This window comes from Simochromis diagramma, unplaced genomic scaffold (assembly GCF_900408965.1).
Source record: "Simochromis diagramma unplaced genomic scaffold, fSimDia1.1 OVJJ01000402.1, whole genome shotgun sequence".
Classification (NCBI taxonomy): domain Eukaryota; kingdom Metazoa; phylum Chordata; class Actinopteri; order Cichliformes; family Cichlidae; genus Simochromis; species Simochromis diagramma.
The window spans coordinates 3,201,633-3,226,028 of NW_024386972.1; the positions used below are offsets into that span (position 1 = coordinate 3,201,633).

At 39.3% G+C, this 24,396-nt stretch overlaps 1 protein-coding gene and 1 long non-coding RNA gene across 4 annotated transcripts in view; one reads left to right on the forward strand and one right to left on the reverse strand.

The window, feature by feature from the left end:
* Positions 1-673: 673 nt before the first annotated feature.
* On the reverse strand, positions 674-8,467 carry LOC120737935 (catechol O-methyltransferase domain-containing protein 1-like). Of its 2 annotated transcripts, none has more exons than XM_040038880.1 (7): positions 8,338-8,467; positions 6,410-6,534; positions 6,191-6,296; positions 2,899-3,017; positions 2,266-2,320; positions 1,046-1,179; positions 674-947 (listed from the first exon to the last, which is right to left on the reverse strand). In XM_040038880.1, exons 1-7 carry the CDS (start codon positions 8,432-8,434, stop codon positions 795-797), a joined length of 789 nt encoding a protein of 262 aa, XP_039894814.1. In that variant the 5' UTR covers positions 8,435-8,467; the 3' UTR covers positions 674-794. The 2 variants fall into 2 exon arrangements, with proteins under 2 accessions (XP_039894814.1, XP_039894815.1); XM_040038881.1 differs by lacking the exon at positions 8,338-8,467 and adding an exon at positions 7,889-8,023.
* Positions 8,467-24,396, forward strand: part of LOC120737940 — a 38,742-nt gene continuing 22,812 nt past the window's right edge. Inside the window, exons 1-3 of one of the 2 annotated variants that reach the window (XR_005696878.1) lie at positions 8,467-8,727; positions 11,713-11,788; positions 12,937-13,078. This is a non-coding gene — a long non-coding RNA (uncharacterized LOC120737940). Of the gene's footprint in view, positions 8,728-11,712; positions 11,789-12,936; positions 14,391-24,396 lie in introns of those variants that run through there. The other variant, XR_005696877.1, reaches the window with a different exon arrangement.

The following is a 24,396-nucleotide window of genomic DNA, read 5'->3' on the forward strand; positions in this document are numbered from 1 at the left end:
TAGTGAAACTGTCTTTCTAGATATTTCTAGACAATAAAGGATTTTATTTATTGGAAATTATTATTCTTATACTCTTAGTATTCTCATAACCTTTTTATTATTGTAAAATTTTGCCAAATGCTTGTATTTTTTCACAGTAACCCCCCCCAAAAATCTGAACAATAAAACAAATTGGTGGTTGGCAGGCTACCAGATGACCTTTGACACAGCTGAATCCAAGATGACTAAGAGGAACTTTGCACACAGTAGAATTTGCCCTTATTTAAACCCTTTCTACTTTTATGTTTTGTTAGTACTGTGCTACCTGTGGAAGGGTCACTCTAACAAAATATGTTCTGAAGACTGAACCCAGCCTCTTGGTTTGGACTTGTTTCCTAGAGAGGCTTGATTGTGCTCAGTTAAGAGTTCAGGACCTCTGCTACCTTCAATAGCTGCTAAGTTGCAAGTCAATGCTAAATGCATTCTCATTTTCCTCACTGTGGCTTGAGTCACAGACTGAGTGAATTAAACACTTTACTTCCCATTTTTGGACTGCGACACTAATCGGAGCTGTTTGTGTGTCCTTGACAATAAAGCACTGAAATCAACATTATTCTCACGTCTAATTTGATGCCAATTAGAGGATATTATATGAAGTCAGTTTAGTGAAATAATGCAAAAACAAAACACATGGAGTTTTTTTTTTTTTTTTTTTTTTTAATCAAATCCTGTTGTATAACTTCAGTACTGCGCACTAGCAGCAACCCATTGTTTTCCTATAAAGTGTATAAGTTGTTGCACTTCTCAGATGTGCACTATAATTTGATGGCCAGGGTGACTCCATCTCCCACTGTCAGCATGTTCAGATTAATTCGGGCATCTCTGTACAGCTTCCTGTTCAGCTTGTCAATGGCCACAGTGTCGGCGTCATCTGGGGACGGATTCAGCACCTTCCCACCCCACAGCACCTGCAGCACCAGACACATTTTTATAGAGGTTTTGCCGCTTGAACTGGCACGGTGCAAGAATTTGTGTGTTTCGTGCTTATTTTGGTTGTAGCGCTTACATTGTCGATAGCAATGACGCCTCCTTTTCTCAACAGCTGCAGAGACTTCTCGTAGTAGTTGTCATAGTTAACTTTGTCAGCATCGATGAAGATGAAGTCAAATGTTTCTGCTTGGCCAGAAGACAGGAGATCATCTGAAAGAAACAATGAAATCGAGGGGTAAAATGTCCATCTCAGGGTATTGTAGCTGTCACACAGCTGGTGTACTACAAAGCAACTTTGACACAGCTTGGCTTAATTTGCATCAACTGCAAACCCTCAGCAGAGATAGTGGCTAACACAGTGGTGATCATCGTCTCTCTTTGTTAACCCAGGCTTTCTGCTTCAGGCTCTGTGCACGCTCACATAAAAGGATGGATGGATCAACCAAGTGCCATTTACTTCAGTCAGATACCTTATCAGAAGAATGTGTGATAGAAATCTATAAAGAAAGGGCTATGAAACAATATATATATAATACCAAGAGCCAACACTGGTGCTGCTCATCATTAATGGTGAATTCATATGCAACCACTCTGTGTGCCTTCAGTGCTGGATTTTATTTCAAATTTGACAGCTGCACACGAGCTTTGAAGGCTTTATTACTTCATCATAATTAAAAAGAAAATGTTTTTTTTTTTAAATTGAACTTACAACAGTAAAAAGCTCAAATTTGGCAATTTTCTATTAAGAAGCATATTTAGAGAAATTGCAGGTCATCAGCCTGGAAATGATTGTTCAGTGGATGTGGAATGACCCTTACATGACTTATTTCTAAGTAGGCTCACCGGATCTACCACCTCCCAAATCCCACTTTAACATCTGAATGTAAGACTATAAAGTACTGCTTTACTTGCAATGTTACTTAAATAGTTATTTAGTATTTATTAAATCATACATGGTGAAAGATTCCAGAAAGTTATTTTAACGATCCATGCTACCCTGGTACCAAACTCTCTGACTCAAACCTCCGTTAAACTGTATCTGCAACAGGTATTATCTTTTTCAACAAGTTGAACTTGTCAAAAACCTTTACCCCAGCTGAAGTACTCACAGAGCAACACCCCCAGAGTAATTAAATCAGTTGTTGGACGCAGATTACCACAAACTGCTCTGTCCTACTAAAGGAAATTGAATGCATCCTCAGACCTTTGGGAAAGACATTTTTGAACATTTTTATCAGTAAAATGCAAATCTCCAGTTAAATGTATGAGAGCAAATAAAGAGAAACATTACCACACCTAAAGTTTTCAGTGCTGGCTGAATGCGCAGATCAATTTTTTTCTCGACTCCGGCCTGTTAATGGAAAGAAACAATGTTTTAAAGAGTAAAAGAAGTGAAGGGTGTGTCACAAAATATCAGGAAGCCTGTTGCTGATACATTTATCTGCATGATTATTCAGTTACCTTTCAGAGTCCGTTACATAGATGTATTGTGTAACACTTGTTCTTACCTAGATTATTATGTTTAAAGCGCTATATAAGAATCAGACCATTTAAGCTCTTCAGGTTCTGTTGACACAAATCACTGCTAAGAGATTTGTCTTTCGACAAATATTTTCTTGCTTGATTATAGATTTCATAATTACACTGCCATAGTCAACTCCATCATAGACGAATCATCTGAATATTTCTTATATATCAGTCATTTAAAAAATAAAAACCTGCTAAATCATTTTTGTTTAATAAAGTGTTATCTTTGTGATATCTATAATCAGTTACAGTAGGCTTTTCTTTTACTCAACTATGTGCAAAGATGTCAGACAGAGCTGTATACTTCCCCTGTGATGACTGATCATCCTCTGCACTGTTCGGTACTTTGTTATAAGCATTATTACATTTAATAAAACAATAAAACACAGATTTGAAGCATACCTCTTTCCAGAAGGGTTTACCAATGTTGGTGTACTCTTCACTGATATCGCATGCTATCACAACTCCATCTTCAGGCAAGGCCAGTGCCATGTTCAGTGTGTTGTAACCTGTATAAACTCCTATAGACGCAAGAAGAAATCATCATTGTGCATGACAACAGAAAGGGGGTGTGATATACTGCATACTTTAATACAGTTTTCTCTATTTTTTTTTTAGCCAATTTGCTATAGAAATTGATTTCCTGACCACATCTGCACATTCCTAGGATTCTAGCTTTTTACATGTGTGGATATGCAGGACGGGAGCACCTCACTGATGAAATGAAATGAAAGAATTTTAAGAGTAAGGATGTGTCTTTGTCTTCAAATTAATTTAAAGTAAAAAATTTTTTTTTATTTTAAGGAGCAACAAATACAGTCAAACTCGTGCTTTCTCATGCTTAAAATTATTAAACAGATAAGTCAATAGCCTATTAAGCCACAAACATCCCTAAAAAGACATCTATATAGTACTGATCCATCAAAAAAAAAAAAATATATATATATGTATGTGTGTGTGTGTGTGTGTGTGTGTGTGTGTGTGTGTGTGTGTGTGTGTATATGTATATGTGTGTATATATAAAAAAACAAACAAACACCCAGCACACCCCTGCGGGCGGTTTATCCTTCAAGCTCGGGTCCTCTACCAGAGGCCTGGGAGCTTGAGGGTCCTGCGCAGTATCTTAGCTGTTCCCAGGACTGTGCTCTTCTGGACAGAGATCTCCGATGTTATTCCCGGGATCTGCTGGAGCCACTCGCCTAGCTTGGGAGTCACCGCACCTAGTGCTCCGATTACCACGGGGACCACTGTTACCTTCACCCTCCACATCCTCTCGAGCTCTTCTCTGAGCCCTTGGTATTTCTCCAGCTTCTCGTGTTCCTTCTTCCTGATATTGCTGTCATTCGGGAACCGCTACATCGATCACTACGGCCGTCTTCTTCTGTTTGTCTACCACCACTATGTCCGGTTGGTTAGCCACCACCATTTTGTCCGTCTGTATCTGGAAGTCCCACAGGATCTTAGCTCGGTCATTCTCCACCACCCTTGGGGGCATCTCCCATTTGACCTCGGGACTTCCAGATTATACTCGGCACAGATGTTCCTGTACACTATGCCGGCCACTTTGTTATGGCGTTCCATGTATGCCTTGCCTGCTAGCATCTTGCACCCTGCTGTTATGTGCTGGATTATCTCTGGGGCATCTTTACACAGCCTGCACCTGGGGTCTTGCCTGGTGTGATAGACCCCAGCCTCTATGGATCTTGTACTCAGAGTTTGTTCTTGTGCTGCCATGATTAGTGCCTCTGTGCTGTCTTTCAGTCCAGCTTTGTCCAGCCACTGGTAGGATTTCTGGATATCAGCCACCTCCTCTATCTGCTGGTGGTACATACCGTGCAGGGGCCTGTCCTTCCATGATGGTTCCTTCCTCCTTCCTTCCTTCCTCCTCTTTCTTGGGTTTCTGCTGCCTGAGGTATTCACTGAGCACTGGGTCAGTTGGGGCCATCTTCCCAATGTATCCTTGGATGTTCGTTGTCTCATCCTGGACTGTGGTGCTGACACTCACCAGTCCCCGGCCCCCTTCCTTCCGCTTAGCGTACAGCCTCAGGGTGCTGGACTTGGGGTGAAACCCTCCATGCATGGTAAGGAGCTTTCTTGTCTTTATGTCAGTGGCTTCTATCTCCTCCTTTGGCCAGCCTATTACCCCAGCAGGGTACCTGATCACGGGCAGGGCGTAGGTGTTGATGGCCCGGATCTTGTTCTTACCATTCAGCTGACTCCTCAGGACTTGCCTGACCCTCTGCAGGTACTTGGTGGTTGCAGCCTTTCTAGCGGCCTCTTCATGGTTCCCATTCGCCTGCGGGATCCCCAGGTACTTGTAACTGTCCTCTATGTCTGCAATGTTGCCTTCTGGTAGTTCAATCCCCTCAGTTCTGACTACCTTCCCTCTCTTTGTTACCATCCGACTACACTTCTCCAGTCCGAACGACATTCCAATGTCATTGCTGTATAGCCTGGTAGTGTGGATCAGTGAATCGATGTCTCGTTCACTCTTGGCATACAGCTTGATGTCATCCATGTACAGGATATGGGGAGATATATATATATATATATATATATATATATATATATATATATATATATATATATTTATTTATTAGGGGTGCAACGATACTCCTATCGATATTGAACCGTTCGATACAGTGCTTTCGGTTCAGTACGCATATGTATCGAACAATACAAAATTTTTAATTTATTTTATCAACTTTTCTTCTGACGATGCTGTCTGTGTTGAGAGCTCAGTGGATCTGCGTTCGACTAGTTCGCCTAAGCTGCACTGTCAAGCGCAGATCCACTGAGCGCAGCGCAAGCTAGCAAGACAGAAGCTAAGCTCGTTGCAACATGGCAAATTGAACCTCCCCCACCCTCATTCAGATCTGGCCTTTGGAACTATTTTGGTCTTCATGTGGAGTATGACCCTGAAGATAAGCGCATCATGGACAAAAGTAAAACAGTATGTCGGATGTGCCAAGCAAAGCTCAATTACATGGGTGGGAATGCATTTATCGAGACTTTCAACCCCAGTAAGGCCAATTATTGATCTTCGGATCCACATTATGTCAGCAGCTTTTCTCCACCGTGAACTATGTTAAAAACAAACAGCGCTCACACCTCACAGAAGTGTGTGTGTGTGTGTGTGTACACACACACACACACACACACACACACACACACACACACACACACACACACACACACACACACACACACACACAGGAACAGATTAGTGATCAATTTAAATCTCGCTGTAACTGGAAAACATCTCAAACTGCATGTCACATTGCTACTGAAGTTTGCATGCGTTTGGTGGTGATGGAGAAAGTAAAATATTTTTATCCTTGATTCTAATCTGCTGCCAACTGCAACTACTAAAGCACATATTAGAAAACTGATTCAATCATTAAAATCGAGTTTACTTTGGTCCTAAAGAACTAAAGCAGCTTCCACAGCTCCTTGATTGATTGATTGCTAAACATGCCAAAAAAAAGGTTCAGTCCACTTTGAAGACTTGCCTGCTCTATGTCCTGCTCTCTATGCAATTTCCTGTGCACTCCAAGTAGCCAGTGTTTTGTGTTCATATTGTGTAATGTTACTGTGTTTGAACAGGTGAAAAAAAGGGAAAGCTTAGTCATAAAAGCTGCGCATGTTTTTATCAGTTTGGATGTTCGTGTGATGTCAAATTCGTCACCCTTACCAATCTCTATCGCTTTCTTAGCTTTTATTAGTTTGGCCAAATTGGCCAACAACTGTGACTCTTCAGAGGCAACCATCATCCCGTTCCAGGAGTCTTCCATTGTTCTCTGAAAGCAAGCGGAGTGGAAGCCAGTTACATAAAATTTCATAATGCCATATGAAACCTGATTAGATTTATTACAATAGATTTGCCAGAGCACAAGCGGCAAGACCTCCTTACCAATTTGAGTTTTTTCAGCACCGGATGCTCCCTCACGGAGTGATTGACAACATACTGTAACAGTGGATTGTCTTTCCCCCCGCAGTGACTTTTGGAGATGCTCATTCTGGAAGATTTCTTTCTTCCTGAGGGCACAAACAAACCATAAAAAAGACATAAGGATCTTAAGAGCACAATGATGTCAGAGGACTCCTAGCCAGCTTAAATATATTTCAGGAAACCTAAGATCTAGTTAATAAGTAGAAGTTATTTGATTAAGTTCAAACCCAAACGATTTCAACAGGGAAATTAAATTATTGCAGCAGCAGCAAAGACAAAAAATTAATATTGAATACTGTAAGATAAGATAACCTGACATCTTTTGTAAAATATAATTTGGTAGACATAGAACATATCCATGTGGCATCTGTAAATTTGTATAAATATGGGGCCTAATTTACTGTAAAATGGCATTTAATCAGCTGTAAAAATATGACTTAAGGAGGAAGGAGAAGGAGTTTTTCTAACATTTTTACACTCATAAACTTTTATAATTTAAACTGAGCAAACTGTATGGGATGATTCTAAGACTGAAGTCGAGAATAAATCATTTATTACATTACAAACAATTATTATTTGCACGTGAACCATGCAATTTGTATTGTAAATGTCACTTCAGAAGCTGTTTTTTTTTTTTTTTTTTTTTTGTAAGTCTATCAAGGTCAACAGTAGCTAGAACGTGAAGCAATTATGATTAAAGGAGGACTTTGTACTGCAAAGCTTTACACTAGGTGTTCACTCAGTCTTATACAAACTTTATGCATTACATAATAGAATCTGAATCTAAAAATAGGATTGATGTGATCATGGAGGCTGTGTTTTTTTCTTCAGATTCAGCTTCTCATAAGTTCATTAGTGCACCAACATATTCTTCATCTTGTGTTGCACCAAGGTAATTCACACAATTTACAACTTAACTAAAAGCCAGATCACTGGAAACCGCATATTTATTTCAATAGACCCCAAATCAGCATCGAAGCTCTTACCTCTTAGATAAACGGCATAAACACAAACTCGAAGTGTTTACAGCGACAAAACATTAAGTGGAATATTTTTTTGTTTAATTGTCTGTATTAACAGGAAGAAAAAAATACGATAAACAGATCCTGAGATGTGATTTTTTTGAAAATTTCCCGTTCAAAACAACGCAACAAATACAGGCTAAGCCTAAACATAACTTCCAATAATAAAACCACTATAACCCTGAAGCTTTTAACTTGCGGTAATAAATAAATACAATTAAAAAAAATACCATAGAAGTCTGAGTCACACACAATTCTCCTGTATTCCACTCATTAATAATAAACATAAAAAACAAACACCATGGTTCGGCTTTAAGTCGCCTTGCGCACACCTTGTTACAGACAGGCTTTCTTGCTTTAGCGACGACGTCACGTCATAAGGATTACTTTTTGTAGCATTGTCCGCCTTTGAACTTACCGATAAAATAGCCGGCAACAAAAACAACACCAAGCGTGACGGAGCCCACCAGCGCTTCTTTAGAAACGATACGAAATGACATTTCTTTCACAAATTCAGCGCTGTTTGAGCTCTTCCGGGTTTCCTCGCCACTGTACCGTAATACTACGCGTAAAGGCGCCGCTCCGGGGTGGGTGAAAGGCGATTACAATTCTACAAGTCTGCGTCTCCTACTGTTTTGTGTTCTGCTTGGCACAAAACACCACGATTAAAATGTAAAATCAAAACAAACAAGAGAGGCAATTCAGAAAGAAAGGGTCACAAGAAGGGAATGTGTGTTTTGATAAACATAATAATTACAGTGGCGGAATCATTTTAACTAAAGGGAAAAACATGTTGCATACCCACTCAGGGTTTTAAATAAACTGTATACTGTAGCTGCAATCGACTACACGAAAACGAGAACTCACCGCAAAGTAGAGACGGGTCTGGTGTGGTTGGTCTGGAGGCGCGACAGAAACGCGAATAACTCAATTCCTGCTTAACCAACCTTAAAAATATGGCCATTCATGTATTCATAGTGGCGATCATGTGACCTGCTTCAGCTCTCCTGATAGGACTGTGAAACAGAAACCTAACGGCAGAAAGAAAATGGATCATTATGATTTAAAGATGCGAGGAGACAAATATCAGAAAGTGTAACTGTAATCCTAATAAAACACGCACATTCGCAGATTAAATAAATTTTAAACAGATTAATGTGTATTTCTAATGATCAACAAGTACCTGAACTAGAAGTACGTTTCATGCAGAAAGTTAAAAGTTTTCATTTCTATAGTTCTGCACTATAAAACGTCATTGTAAGTATACTTTTTGTTACTTTTGGTGCTAATTTTATGATGTTATATATATCATGTTTCTTCGTGTAGAGCATTGATGGGGTTAAAGTTGCATGCCATTGCATAATCCCCGCTTCCACTGGTTATTGTTCTAGTGGTGCAGCCGACTCACTGTGACTCATCATTTATTTGGTTAATTTATTTCTGAGAAACATGGTTTACTGTAAAGTCTACTCAGGTTTTATATGCAGTCTAAATCTGCAAAGTAAATACAGCTGTTATTGTAGTAAAGTAAAAATTTAAAAATTGCAATATGGAAGTATAAGGTTTTATACAAATAAAAATCATGAAATGCAGTGTCAAAAGCACGTATTTTTACGTCTGAAACCGTAGACTGAAAACTGTAAAGTAGGCTGTAGAATCAGTGAGTGTTTCACTCAGATTAAAGAAACAAATGTAACAAATAATCAAATACAATTTAGTTAATAAACAGCAACAATTCAGTGACATTAAATGTACAGTGTACTTTATTCTGTGGGAAATAGCAATATAACAACACTTGATATTACATCAGTCAAGTGTAGGTCAGGACTTTGATTTATTTACTGATAAAGAATTAGTAGGAAAATCTAAAACTGAAGAAAACTGAATCGTTTGTTTTTAAGAACCGAATGAATATCTGCTGATTTATTTAATTTTTTTAGGCTGTAGTTTTTATTTTCCATACAGGTCACAGACTTAAGTATGATTCAGTTGGTTCAGGGTATTTTAGGTAGGGCTTAAGATGTTTTTTCTAGTGATTTTATAGGATATAAGGAAAATAATATATGTAAATAATTTTTCCCAGCCCTACTAGTGATAGCATAAACTCTAAACTTTACTGCCACTCAGGAATGAACTTTTCTTTGGCACAGTGGCATGTTGTGTCCCATAATCAATATTTTTATTTCTATGGAACTTTATACACTTTAATAAAGCCAAAGTTTCCATTTTATTAAAGTGCGGAGGCAAATACTATATTTATGATAGTTTACTGCAGTAATAATGCTAATAATAGTACTTTGGAGATTCCCTTTATCCACATCCTTTATCCTCCAATCTCAAGTCCTCTACCAGAGGCCTGGGAGCTTTAGGGGCCTATACAGTATCTTTGTTGTCCCTAGCTGTGTGCTATTCTGGACAGAGATGTCGGATGTTGTTTCTGGGATCTGTTTGAGTTACTCGCCCAGATTGGGGCTCACTGCCCCGAGTACTGTGATTATCACGGGGACCACTGTTGCCTTCACCCTCCACCTTGGGCTTTTTTTGTTTGTGTTTGTGTCACTTTTTCCTGATGTTGCTATCATCTGGTATAGTTACATCTCACATTATGGGCTTCTTCCTCTGCTTGTCCACCACTACTATGTCCAGTTGTTTAGCCAGTTTGTCCATCTATTTCTGGAAGTCCCACAAGATTTTAGCTCGGTCATTCTCAACATTTTGACCATTTTGACCTTGGGACTTTAAGGCCATACTTGGCCTAGATGCTCCTGTGTACTATGCTAGCCACTTGGTTATGGCATTGTTGGCCATGTATGCTTTGTCTGCTAGTATCTTGCACCCTGCTGTTATGTGCTGGATTGTCTCAGGGGCATCTTTGCACAGCCTGCACATGGGGTCTTGTCTGGTGCGGCAGACCCCCGCCTCCTGTGCTGCTATGTCCAGCCATTGGTCAGCTTTCCCATTGTCAACTACTTTTTCTGTCTGTCTGGATTTTATTGTATTGTATTGGAGACAAAGGCTGAAAGGTCTGTAAGGCTGTTGGACTATGATGGTGCTCTGTAGCCTCTGATTCTCCAAAATAAGATAAATGTTGTACTATCCAACACACACAGCTCTGAGACTTTGAAATTCATTTATATTTATTTGTATTTTTCATTTTCTTATTGAAAATCCACTTTAAATATATTCCTGGTTACACTGTTACGCTGTAAATACCTTTCTTGTTTTTCTATAAATTGCTCTCAGTGTGTGTTATTCTTTTGGGCCTTTGCCGTGACATGAATTTCACCTCATGTAAATTCATGTGCTGGAATGACCCAGTAAAAACACTTGAATCTTTGAAAACCAATTCAATTGAAATTCATTTCGATTAGTTAGTCGTTACCAGCCTTCATTGCTTTGGTTAAAGTGTAAAGACAACAACAACAACCATGTTCTTATGAAGCTTATCAGTGTATTCTTGCTCTAAGGAATGAGTTATTCCATGTGGAAAATTACCAAATAATTTCACAAATTAGCGCGTACTTGTCCCTTTAGCAGAACAGTGTACACTACCCAACTGTCTCACTTTCTGGTTCCAAATTTGACCCCAAATTCCCAGTTGTCTTTTACATGTTCTAATGTTTGTTAACTCCATGTGAGCACTGAGACAATATGTTTTTGTCTTTTGCACTCAATTTTCAACATCTCTGTCCTAATATTACTCCTCCTTATATAACTCCTTTTATTCCTTGAGTATCCGTCAGTCTTCACATTGTTAATATTTAAGTTTAGTACTCATTTGAACTTTATTCACATATTATAAATAAAATCATCCATGACATAAATTATTAGCTAATCATAAGTAATACTGTATATAATGTGATCAAGATTAGATTATTTTATTGTTTTTTTTCTTACATTGTATTTGCTCAACAGAAAATTAAATGAGAAGACATGTAATACAAGAGTTCTTACACAAGGGGGCAGCATCCTCATACTAATGAAATCCAGCTATTCCAATGTGAGGTATTGGTTTACCGCCCACTAAACAAGAACAGTGGCCTGTAGTTTTATCTGACATAGTTTGTAGGTTTGATAGACACATTTTTGTTGTTGTTTTAAGCAGTTGTTTTATTCACATGTGGATTATTAGTGTTGACCTTTATGCCATTTAAATCGCACTGGTTTGACCCCTGTGTTGATGTGGAACAAGAAGCATGACATAATGCAAACTTTTAAACGGCTTCCTTTGTGTATCTGCAGCATGTGCCATCATGATGACTGCTGTTCGGTCAGGGAGTCACAAAGAGATGAGATTATCCTACAGTGTATAGATACAGTAAGTGTTGCACACACACTTCAGGGAAAGTATCAGCTAATAAACCAAGCAGAGCACAGACGGCCTTTATTTATTGTGGCGTACTGGAACATTTTTATTCTGTCACACTGGGCCATTTTGATTAAAAGCAGGGTAAGCGTTAAGATTATTACAGTTGCGCTTTTGTTCAACAAACTGCCGTCGAGAGCCATTTAAAAGCCACAGCTTTGATTAACACCTCATTCTAATAACTTCTATGACTCATATGCCACTCAGGATAACAGGGGAGAAAAGCTGCTGTAAGCGTAGACTCGAACCTTTTAAACAGCTATTATTAATCTTTATCTTGTTTCAAAAACACAAAAAAATTGGTTTGAGCTTTAAATCTTGTCACACAAAGTAAAAGAAGAAATTGATTAATAGAAGAGGGGAATAAAGATTTTAGAGGAGCATTTGTGGGGATGTGTGTTAGTGATGAGAAATGAATTTTCAGTCGTTTACAGAAACCTCAAATTAGAAGAAAAATTGTTCTTGATCAGTCTAAAAATGAGAGACTAAGTAACAATAATTGAAAAATGCTGTTAAATACATAACTCAAATATACAGTAACATGGTGAGCAAATACTGACAGGTCAGAACAACAGCATAAACCTTAATATTGTATGGTACAAACCCTCCAACAATTAACAACTAATTTAGCTGAAAATTAGCAATTAAAACCCAGAATTGTTACCATGAAAGCCGACTAATGAGTATTACAACAACAATTAGATGTGTTTTTGTTTTATATCTGCCCTCTATACATATTTCCTGTGTATATAAAAGTTAAGATGCTTTTAAGGTTAATTATTTGTGTCTTTAAAAAAAAATATTTTAGCAACTCTGGCTGCTGAATCTTTTATGTCTATAATTTTTTGGGAATGGAGATTATATACAGAACGCAGTGTTTCAAAACACTCATATTACACTGAATGAGGAGCTTTGTAAGTCCTGTGCATTTGGAGGCCAGTAATACAACACTGTCTGTCTGAGTCAGCCACACTGGGCTGGATTCATTCTCAGAGTGCAAATAGATCAATTGCTGCTCCTAAATGAAACTTTCCCGCACTGGTTGTACCTGACAGATAACTTGCTATCTCTGCACTTTCTGATCTGCTGTACCAACGCAGAACTCGATGCTGACCGGCCGCTGCTGGACGCTGACGGAGCCCGAACAGCTGGAGAGCATCGTGTATTTCTGCAGGAGGGAAGGTTGGACACTTGCAGCTGGGCGGCCGAGGCGTGGAGCTTGCCTCGGGGTAAGCCTCTTGTGTGAGTAAACACCATAACAATCAGGCAGAGTTGCACGCTTCCTGGGTCGGGGATTTTTCTGGTATGCCAGAACAATGTCTGACACTGTTGTGATGATTGAATTTTATAGGCTGGCCTGACTCAAGTGTGCTGAAAAGAAGTGTTTTTATGGTGTCTCATGCCACAATGAATAATGTTCTGCGAAGTGTGTAGGCTTTCTCTGTAAGTGTGATGAGGCAATATTCTGTTTTTATCACTGATTACCGGGAACGTTTGAGTCAATTATCTGTCTGCGCACAGCATTTCAGAGAACTTGAAGATTTAAGTGTCATGCCATATCAGCCGTCCACCTTGTCACTCCTTTACTTAGCAAACGTGCCCCACAAATTTTAAACCAGAGCTGAACTCGGCTCCTCAGATTTCTCTGCCTTCCAGACAATGAAATGCCACGTAAGTCCGCTCGTCTCAACTCTTGAATTTGACTTTGGCAGCAGTCTTTCTTTTTGACTGACAGATGAGCGAGTGATACAACTCCATCAAAAAGTGCAGCCTGACAGTCTGATTTGACAGCCATCTTCAGACCAAATATACTCCTTGTTCCTGGCACTACATCAACTTGACAGGAAGAAAAGTGGTTTAAAGAAATAAGAAAAGAAAAAGATTTGGCTCTCTACTCGGCTATCCATTTCACTGTAAAAGGACAGAAAAAAGGTTCCCTTTGTGCTTCTAGCCTTTATAGACTGTTACACAATACTTATGCCTGTCAGACGGCTGATTATGAGACTGTAAAATGTCAAAAACAGATAAGAAATCACCTGACAGTCAGACTGATTTGCCATTTTAGTTTCACGTCATTCGTGCAGACTGACATCGTGTCCATTTTGAGTGGGACAGGAGGGTGGTTTGTTACATTTTTGACGAGGCTTGAGCCCATCCTACCAAAATCATTCCAATGAGTGACTAACATAATGTTTTTAATGCAGAAATGTGTCCATCAGGTGTTATTTCTGTAAGTCAGTCTAGCACAAGCCTTTCTCATGCTAGTCACCATTGTTGTGGATATTTTTATGTTACTATATTTCTAGCTTTGCCTAGGGAAGATGATGTCCTCATTTTTAATTACAGCAAAATTCTCCAAACAGGAAATACAGCAAGCAGTGACCTGCAGATCAGAATGATTTAAATTGCCGACCAAGTTAGCAATGTGGGCAACTGTGGCTGTGAAGCAATTAGCTGATTAATCCAACTGCTTGACTTACACGTCACAATTTAAACCTTCCAAAAGAAATGGAAGCAAAAATGAATTTGTGATTTGTGAACAACAAGTCTTAAAGAAACCACAAAAACAAAAAAACGACAAACAAAAAGAAAATGTTAATAATGAAACAGTATTACATAGTTATACATTAGCAGCTTGATATTCCACTCACTGGACACTTTTTTAGGTATACCTAGTACTGGTTTGGACTCCCCTTTGCCTTCAAAATTGCCTTATTTCTTCATAGCATTGATTCAATAAGGTGCCTGAAACATTCTTCAGTTTTGGATTGGTGGATAGCGACATGATATCACATTGATTTCACAGTGCCTGTGTAGCCCTGTGTACTGTAGCCTCAGTTTCCTGCTCTTGGCTGAGTGTCACCCTGTGTGGCCTTCTGCTGCTTCTTGTACATCTAAGATGCTCTTCTGCATACCTTGATTATTTAAAGTCACTTAAATTACCTTTTTTCTCCATTCTGATGCTTCGATTGAACTTGTCTTGGCCGTGTTTGCATGGCTAAATGCTGTTTGTTGCTGCCATGTGATTGGCTGATTACATATTTGTGTAAAGCAGCAGTTGATCCGATGTACCTAATGAAGTGGACAGTGACTGCATGGTATACCGGACCCTAGGTAAAACAAATATAAATTGAGTGTTTAAAGCAGTATGAAGTCAAAGCGTTTGGCTTACAGGGATTACTTTAAACAAACAGCGACCTACTTCATTTTGGTTAGTATGGATATCCTCCATTGTAATCATGCACAAATTAAGAAAAGCATCATATTAGGCTAATTTTAATATACACGCTAACAAACGTCCCTTAATAGCCATTAAGTTGTATCGTTTTTCAATAATTCAGGAATCTGACTTGTTTCCTGCCATTAACTGGGGGGCGGGGCTACGTGGAATTGTTATCTAGTCACAATAATCCTTCTTGTACTTGTGCTGTCATCACTCGAGTGTGTAAATCCTCATCACTGTGATCATGTGATACGCCTAAATTCTGCTCTCCCATTTAGCCAATAAAATTCACAGGCTTAAATCATTCATGGCAACCATTTACATAATTTATAATTAAATCACAACCTGATGGCATGGAATTTATTAATAGTGAAAGTGGATGTGCCACGATGGTGATATACTAATTAATATCTTTAGTTATCAGTGGCACGTTGCTCACTGGGCCGGGGTTGGTTATGGGGCAGGAATAATGCATCGCAACAACAAATTATCTGTGCATTTAAGTGGGAATGTCCCGGAGTGATGGCCACAATATGCATTTGCCTGAAGAACTTAATGGGAGACTCTTCCTTATCAGAGTTGTCACATGTTGTGGCTAATCATTTTAAACACGTCAAGCGCAGGGCTAATGCGTTTTCATCCTCCAGCTCCAAAGTAGGGCTGCAGGGCGTCTTTATTTACACTGTTTCCACTGTCCGTTATAAGTAACTGTATGCCACGCATGCTCTCGGTAACACACTCGTACTGAGAGCCGCATTGTTAGCACGGATTTAAAATAGATTTCTTGACCCATTGCTAAATTGATTGCAGCATGACAATATTTAGTCAGAATTACTGGCTTGGTTTCTGGGATCTGCAGTGTAAGACTTCTGTTTTTTATATTCACTGACTTTTTCTTTCTTTTTTTAAATACACAATTGTTTAAAAAGTCAGCTTCAGGTTAAGTAGGATCAACAGTATTGCCACTGTATGAAAAATCTAAAAAAGGTTTAAATCTACCTTAATGTGCCAAAGGATTATAGTAAAAGGGTAAAACAAATTATACATAAACACATAAAATGCTAGAAAAGAGAAAATGCCCATGTGCTTTAAAGTGTCAGCCTCTGAGGAGGTACATGGGATTTTTTTTTTATAGTGAGGAAAAATAAAAACAAAAGCTGCATTTCTTTTGAGAGTTACTGTCCTAATAAAGCTTGATAATCCATAGATTGAATAATAACATAATGGTCCCTGTAAATGAAATCACAGCGTGTTTATGGGGACTGCTGAGAGTGACTGGGAAATTGTTACTAGACGCAGTTGCTGCTGTTGACTTTGCAAGAAGAGGTTGATGTGACCTGATAAAGACATCCTATTATTTGCAAAAACACACGTGTCAGGCTTGTGTCGCCAAGCACCTTTCCCTCCTCTCTGGTGAACTCGGCGTATTCTTGGCTTCGACACTTAATTCAGGCCCAAACATCCACAGAATCTCCCCACCAGCGGACAAACAAAGGGGCCCTCTTCACTAATGGTCCCTGAGGCTTCACCACTATCTATTGATCTGCTGTCACCCAATTTCTCCATGACTTATGCCCTGCTTAATTCCCATTACTGTGCACACTGAAGCCTTATCAGGGAGAACAATAGGCCCGTTGTCACTGAGGGCAAAAATATGAGCAGGCCTGTGACAGTGTGAGCACAAACTCATGACTTCAGCTCACTCAGCCCTCTCGGTGACCTCTACGCCCATGCGGGCCAGGTTGAAGCCTGGCGTCAGAATACTAAACTCAACCCGAACCGTTTGCAGATGAATCAGAAAATTGGATCTTGCTCGTTACGAGCCCCCTCCCTCCTCCAAAAACAAAGAGGGCCGCTCCTTTGCCATAAAGCTGTCGCTGTGATATGTCTCTAGCAGTGATGATTCTCAGTTCCTGCCTACCCCCTCTCCAGCTCCTCTACTCACTAGCTGCTATCTCTTCCTTTCAATTATATGTTTCTCTGCTCTTTTAGACAAAGAGTAATAAAGCTATAAATCGTCTATGCGGCAGAAGGTATGGACATTCTGTCTCTGAACTGCTGTTGAAACTGCCATAAACCACCCACAAAGTCAAAGATAAGGATTTACAGTTATTTAACATCATCCGTGTCCCTTAAATCACACTGATAAGAGAATTAAGTGATAGCTATAGGTTCTTTGTCCTCTAGCTATTGATTTCTTTAGCCGAGAGGGCCAGTACAGTGTTTTTATTGAGCATCCTATTTGCTTTGAGCTTAAGAGTAGAAATGGAGCTATTTGGTTTGTTTTATTGAGCTACAGAATCTGCGCTGAATTAATTTATCTAATGGCTAAGCCCTCTTGCTTGTTTAATTTTATCTCTATTGGAAATGTTTTCATACGTTGAGTCACAAAAAAAAACTACGATGTTTCCATGCAGGGGTAAATGACCTCCTGCAGAGGCCAGTGGCACATTTGTTTTGTGTTGCTGTGTATTGATCAGTTTTTCTGCCATTATTTCTCTATGGTATACTACGATTACTATGCTTTTCTGCATTATTTTTGTGAGTGGAGATGATCGGAGGGGTTTTTTCGCCTTTCCAGACAAAACACATGAACTGAATCACAGGATGACATCCTTCTGTAACAGTAATCGGTATTAATATCTAATGCAGCAAATAATCTGCTTGTTAAAGCAGCCATTGTTGGACCAATCCTGAAGTATATGTCCCTCTTGGCGCATAATGTCCCAGTTTGAACAAAGACGCGTTTAGCTTAGCGGAAGTTAGTCACATTTCAGCATGAAAACACTTATGTCAGTGCCTCAGAGATGGCAAAGCTGCAGCCGTTCACATCTAATGATTCAGCTGCTGTTTGGCTTCAAGTTCACGACCCTGGAGCTATGATAAATGTCAAGTGCGACATTGTACCGCTAACTAGACCTGCCACTGCCAACCAATCATCTTGTTATTGACTGGGAAAGCTGTAATGTGACTCTAAATGCTACATTGCAGTGTATTTATCTGTGTAACCATGTGGTTCAGTTATTCAGAGGGATTCAGTTTTTTTCCTTTCTTCCATTTTGCTCAGAGCATTTCTAGACCGGATCACACAACAGGCGTCTGGGCAGTTCTCAGACTGTGTCAATGGTTTTATTAGTCATGGAAATAACAGGGCTTAGAAATGGCCGTTACTTTTTTGGAATTAGCTTAAGGTCAGTGGGTTCTCAAACAGACCTGCCGAATGAACTTAACACAGTCCCAAATCTGTTTCCCCGTATTTTAAACTGGAGCTTATTCGACACTGTGAATAATTATTACATAAATGTTAACATAGTTTTTCTAAACTAGCATGGCTCTAAAAAAGAAGTTGTGGTATGAAGAACAGATTATAAAGGAAAATTTGATACTGTAAAATCCCTCTGACCTGAATTTTTGTTTGTTTATGCTTAGTGAGCTTTCCACAGAAGCTTTGCATAAGTTGGTATTTGGGCAGATTACCTTTCAATATCTATCTGACTTCCTGGTAGCATTTCATATTAATGTCACACTATTAAGGTATTAGCTAGTGCTTAATTCATCATTTATATAGAATTACTCCTCTTTAGTATGTCAGTTATAAATATAGATATATTAATATGATTATGATCATTCAGTGTTATAGTAGCAGTGATAGATGCACATAGTTACACCATGTACAGCAGTGATGGCTGTACTTGGTGTAAAAGATGGATAAACATGTCTGTATTTATAACTGACATAATAAGTAGGAGCAGTGACATATAAATGGTGAATTAAACACTTAATACCTTAATTTTGCAGCATTATTATAAAGTGCTACTGACTTCCCTGCTTAATTGCTTTACTATGTCTTACAAAAATCCCAGCAGCAGTTTTTGGGTTGATCAGACTTGTCAGGGTGTGTTTTCTGATTTAGGCTGATCATATTTAGTAATCTACTGCTTATTATATGAGTATTATAGATTTAACCTCCCACAAAACTGCTGTCCTGTTTGCATTTTTACAGTCACACTATGGAGAACGGTGATTTCTTCTTGTTGCCTTTGAAATGGATGCTTTCAAGACATTGACCAGGTCTGTGACCCTCTGCAAAGTGACTGATGCGTCAAAATGGCGATAAGATGATGATAAGACGGCATCCGTCTCCTATGAGAGGTCAAACTGGCAATTAACTGATTAGTGCCGTTTACATACACAGATATTCACATTAAAAGGAAACTTATTACATTCAGAGTCCAGCCAGAATCTAATAGATTTAAAACTGAAATTCAGAAATTCTGCAAAATCACACATTTTATATAGTAAAATGAACAGAATGCAACTAGTTGGCAAACAGCTGAGTGGAGTTCCCTATTGAGGGGTCCTCAGAGAAATGCATCATAGATTAGTTGCTCTAATTGGCGCAAATAGTCTCAGATTGTTGGCATTTTGTCTGCATTTATAAATTAGACAGCAAACATTTGCAATCCTTTGCCAATCTGTTTGAGAGCGATTGCAGTCTCTCTGAGTGGGTTTGCGATCGTTTGAAAACAGGTTGGACAGGTCACTGCACCAGTTGCCTGGTGAGAAGCGACCTATGTAGTGACCTTGTGATTGCAAGAAGTAATTGCAAGTGTTTGCCGAATCCAGAAAAAAAATGTTTGCCATCATTTCTTCCCCCCCTTTTTTGTTTTGTTTAAATTGTCTCCTGTCCTATTTCCTGCTCTGAGTCTTAAGGTGGTTACACTTGGGGTCCATGCAGGCATCACTGGCGGGGATCTTTTTTTTTCTTATCTCAGTGGATCTGAAAACATGAAAAACTAATAACACTGATGTTTTTTTGTATTGTTCAAACATCAGCTAAAAGAAAATAATGAGTGTTGGGTGTTGGGTGAGTTTATCCTAATTCTACTTTGCATTCCCAAGACCTATTTTTCCTGATTTGTTGGCATGTGAAAGTTGATACCTCAGCCCTAACCTTCTGAGCATCAAACACACTAAGGGGAATGTTAATCAGCATTTTTTCCTCTCTCTAATAAACTCAGTCAGGATTTGGATTTAGGATTTGGTTACACTTTATAATGCAGCCCACGCCTAATTATAGGTCAATTAAACCCTTAGGTTAACACCCAGAAAGTTTGTTATTTGTTTCTGAGACGTGGAAACATCAGCATCTAAAAAAAAGAATGACTTTCTTTCAGCCAGTGACACTTTTGTTTGTTGTTTTTATTCTGGCATTAGATTTCAGTATATTAATTTCCAACAACTCGTCATCCGGCAACTGTTAGAACATATTATTTATCCTTTATTTGAGCATGTATCACAAATACAGTTGGGAAAAGTAAGCAGATAACACATATAGCTGCTTTTTTTACAGTGTATAATGGCACGATGCTTGTATAAAACTTTATCAACCAAAGCCAGCACTCACTCAGTGATTATTTATGACAGTAGCTTCTCTCTGTCATACTCTGACATATCATCTGCAGGAAAAAGCTAAAGCATCACTTCCCTATGTGTAGTTTCATGTACTTTAATTTGGTACAAAGTCCTTCCAGTTTGTCAGGACGAGATGGTCGAGGCAAACTCTGCTGTGTTATCAAAATACGCCTGCATTAAACAGCTGTCACTCTGAGGAAAGAATATATGACAAAAACTCGATATTAGTGTTTCAATCAGGAGAATTACACTTTGTGTTAGTTATAGCCATTCTCTGTCTGCTTTTTGACCAGCAGCGGCACTATAGAGCACTGATTGGGCGTCGACGCAGGTGTAGAATATGACGATAAGACTGTCCTGATGATAATTTGACATAGCAGTGTCGTTCCAGAGGCTGTGCAAAAGTAAACATGCAGCAATTAAAAATATTCACAAAAACAGCTTTTACAAGATAATTAAACATCTGGAAGCTTTCAGCTGATACGAGGACACAAACACTGGATGATTTTTATAAAAGCTAGTTTAGTGACTTCATATGATTTAAATGCATCAAATAATTCATGGTTAACTTTTCAAACACGAACGCTTTCCCTCTTTTTGACATTTCTCATCATACCAGTCATGTTACTAAATAGATTTTTGACAATATTCACCCAAAATACGATACGAAGGAATGGAAGTCATTAAAAATCTGAGTAAAGACCAGCGGCTCTGAATAGACCACAAGCTATTTTTATCTATTAGGGGTCGGCCAGGCATATAAATGGGTTTCTGGAGATTAGTGTTCTGTTTAGGGGTGACCAAGTCTCCATGTGCCCCCACAAAGTGCCCCAGAATGAGATGACTTTGGCCACTAGTGTTTCTGCCCCTCATTAATGAACTGTGGAAACAAAAGGCTGAATGCAGAGGCCTCAGAACCACATAAATACAGCCAAGCGGGACTTATGTTCAAAATGTAAAACTCCCAAACAAATGAGATTGGAAAACTCTCCGGAGCGTCCTCTAAACTTTGCTGCTGTCATCAATCAAGAATATTACCACGCGGGTCCATACAGGACTTGGACAAAGTGCTTCTTTAAGCATTTCTCCGGGAGGCACAAAACTGTATTTATGGTCACCACGGGCAGGTATAAAGGGAGATTGGCAAACATGAAAATCAAGCTCTCTCCTGGGTGCCATCTAGTCAGACTCAGCTGTGCTAAATCATAGATAGAAAGAACAACAGTCTGGTGCCACAACAGTCCAGTCTGACAAAGCACCGCCTTGGGCCTGCATTTTACATTCTCTTCAAAGCCCGTTATTGCAGTCAGTGTTTTTCCTTCATACCTGTTTTTAGCTCTGTAATAAACTTCATCTGTCTTATTGTGCACATCAATGACACGCTCCAGTTTAAACTCAGTTTATTGCATATTACAAAATGCTAAGATTTAAGGCTGCAGAACGTTTCTGTTTCTGCGTTTAGCTGATGTAGGATTGATTTCTTTTATGAATATATGAATCACCGGGGTCATAACTGCTCTGGACTCTTTCATTAAAGTGAACAATGCTTCCTGCTTAAACACAAGGGTTTCAAAGAGCCCTCCGCCAAGAGAATAAACTGTGTCTCTATGTGCTTTGAAAACAGCAACATGTAAAATATAGCTTCATTTATCCCTCGAATGCAGGACATTGATCCTCTGCGGGGAGAGTGGGTGACAACGTATTCTTGGAGCCTTTTAATAATTCAGACGTATGTGGAGGCATAGTAAATATAGCTATAATTGGAGAAGCAAAGTCTTAGAGCGGTAGAAAATTATAAATGTAATGACGCACCTGTGTATTCATATAAATGCCAGCGTACCTTAATGCTTCCTGAAACCCTTCTAATTGGGAGGCTTAGACAGATCACTGCAAGTCGCCCTCGCTTAATAATATTCCTCACACACGCGGGCAGTATTGACTTTTCAAATAAAAAGACATTAATGTAGATAACAGCCATTTTGAATCCTCATTAGTCACCGGTAATCTAGAAACATGGGCGATGTATTAAGAGTGGTGTTCGCAGCTAGTCATTAAAGGAGAAATAAAAGACAAAATAAATCCAATCTTGGAACGCCTGCGATTAATCATGTTGGCCACTGCTGGCTGGCTGCTTAACAGTTTTATTGAGTCATTTATGCTGGTTTCCCTGATAATCCATTTATTCTGAATAATGTCTGTCTTCATGCTCAAAGTGCTGCGGTCAGGTGATACCGCTATAAACTGTTTCTAAGTCCCTTCCCCCCCTCAGACGAACACATATTGAACGAAATCGTGTTGTAAGCGACAGAAGAAAAGCAACAATCACACAATATTCAGGGAAGCTTATAATGAAAGCATTAATTAAATATATTTTCAATTATTCCTCAAGGGGATCACAGACTGAGATTTATCATGAATAATTTGCTGCAGAACGTCTAATTAAAACACTTTAGTGTCATTTTCACAGCAGAGGGTAGAGTGTTACTGAAACATAGGAGCAACGTATGTAAAACAATAGAAAAGAAAAGGGGGAAAAAAAGGTGATCTGGCGTCTCTGAAATAGCTTAAAGGGATGTGAATGACATCATGTGATGTGGGACAATGGAGCGGTCAGCAATGATTAAGAGGTTCCAGTGAATAACACAGAGAGACGATTGCTGTGGAACGTAGTCTCTCTCTCCAAGCTCCTGCACTGCCAATCCACCAGCTGCACTTCTGGGAGTTGATAAGATTTAAACAGGAAGACAAGACCCACAGTCTGCCCTCACTTGACCCCATAGTATGCATTAGCTTTTGAGTATTTTTACTTAATGTTAGTAGGAAGAGTTAGGGTACTTTGCTTTCCATAGCAGACAGACATTTCGTGTTGTACACAATGACAGTGATGGTTGCAAGTTAGGCTGCTGGCTCATAGTTAGGGCTGTAATAGGTGAACCTGAACCCTCCGTTTGTTATGCAGCTATAGGCTGCTGGAGGTATTCCCATGATGTGATACTTCTCCACTTCCCTATTTTTATTTCCTGCTTCCTCTTCTCTTTCCTCTCACTTCCCAACCAGCCACAGCAGGCGGCAGTTTCTCCCATAGCCTGGATGTCTTTTCCTGTGAATAGGGAGTTCTTCCTTCCCACTATCGCCAAGTAATTGCTCATACTTGTTTGTCTGATTGTCAGGGTTTTCCTCTATAATATTCGTCAGACCTTTATCTTACAATATAAAGCACCTTGGGGTGACTGTTGTGAATTCAGTTGATCAGGGTCCAGATTATGGATGCGTACTGTAATTGGGATTTGACCTGCTCTGTTTTTGCTTTATATACTGTATTTGCATGTTTATGTTTTAGTAAATAACTGCAGCATTTTCCCTTTTTCCTTGCAAAATATACAGAAATGAGAGGGTGGCTGTAGACTTTTGCACAGCAGTAATGGAGATATTAAGTGTTGTAATCTACAGTAATATCATTTCTCAGTCTGTGACTTTACCACATTTTACTGAGGTTGTTTTCCTGAAAACACTGCAGCTGTTTCTTAGCAGGCCAAACGTGAGCGTCTGTTTCCCTTCACCATTAGTGGATATGCGCTTGTATATTTAGAAACGAAGATTTTGTGTGTTCTCAGCAGCGTCTCTGGAGACTTTCTCACAAGGTCTTTACTGAAAGCCCGAAGCCTATCAAGTATCTGACACAGCACCAGTCGTGGCACCTGACGACATGGTTCTGCAGGGAGTTACTGCTGTCACAATAAATCAGCAACAGACAGGATACAGTATAATCATGCCAGTGTCCCATTTCACTCAACCTCTGTTGAACACTTTAGCAAACTCTATGGTGCATGCTGCACCCCGCATAGGCTGCCATACCCACAATGCTTGATGGTTGACTTGAGAGGAATAATCCATGGGAGATAACACACAAAGGGCTGCTGAT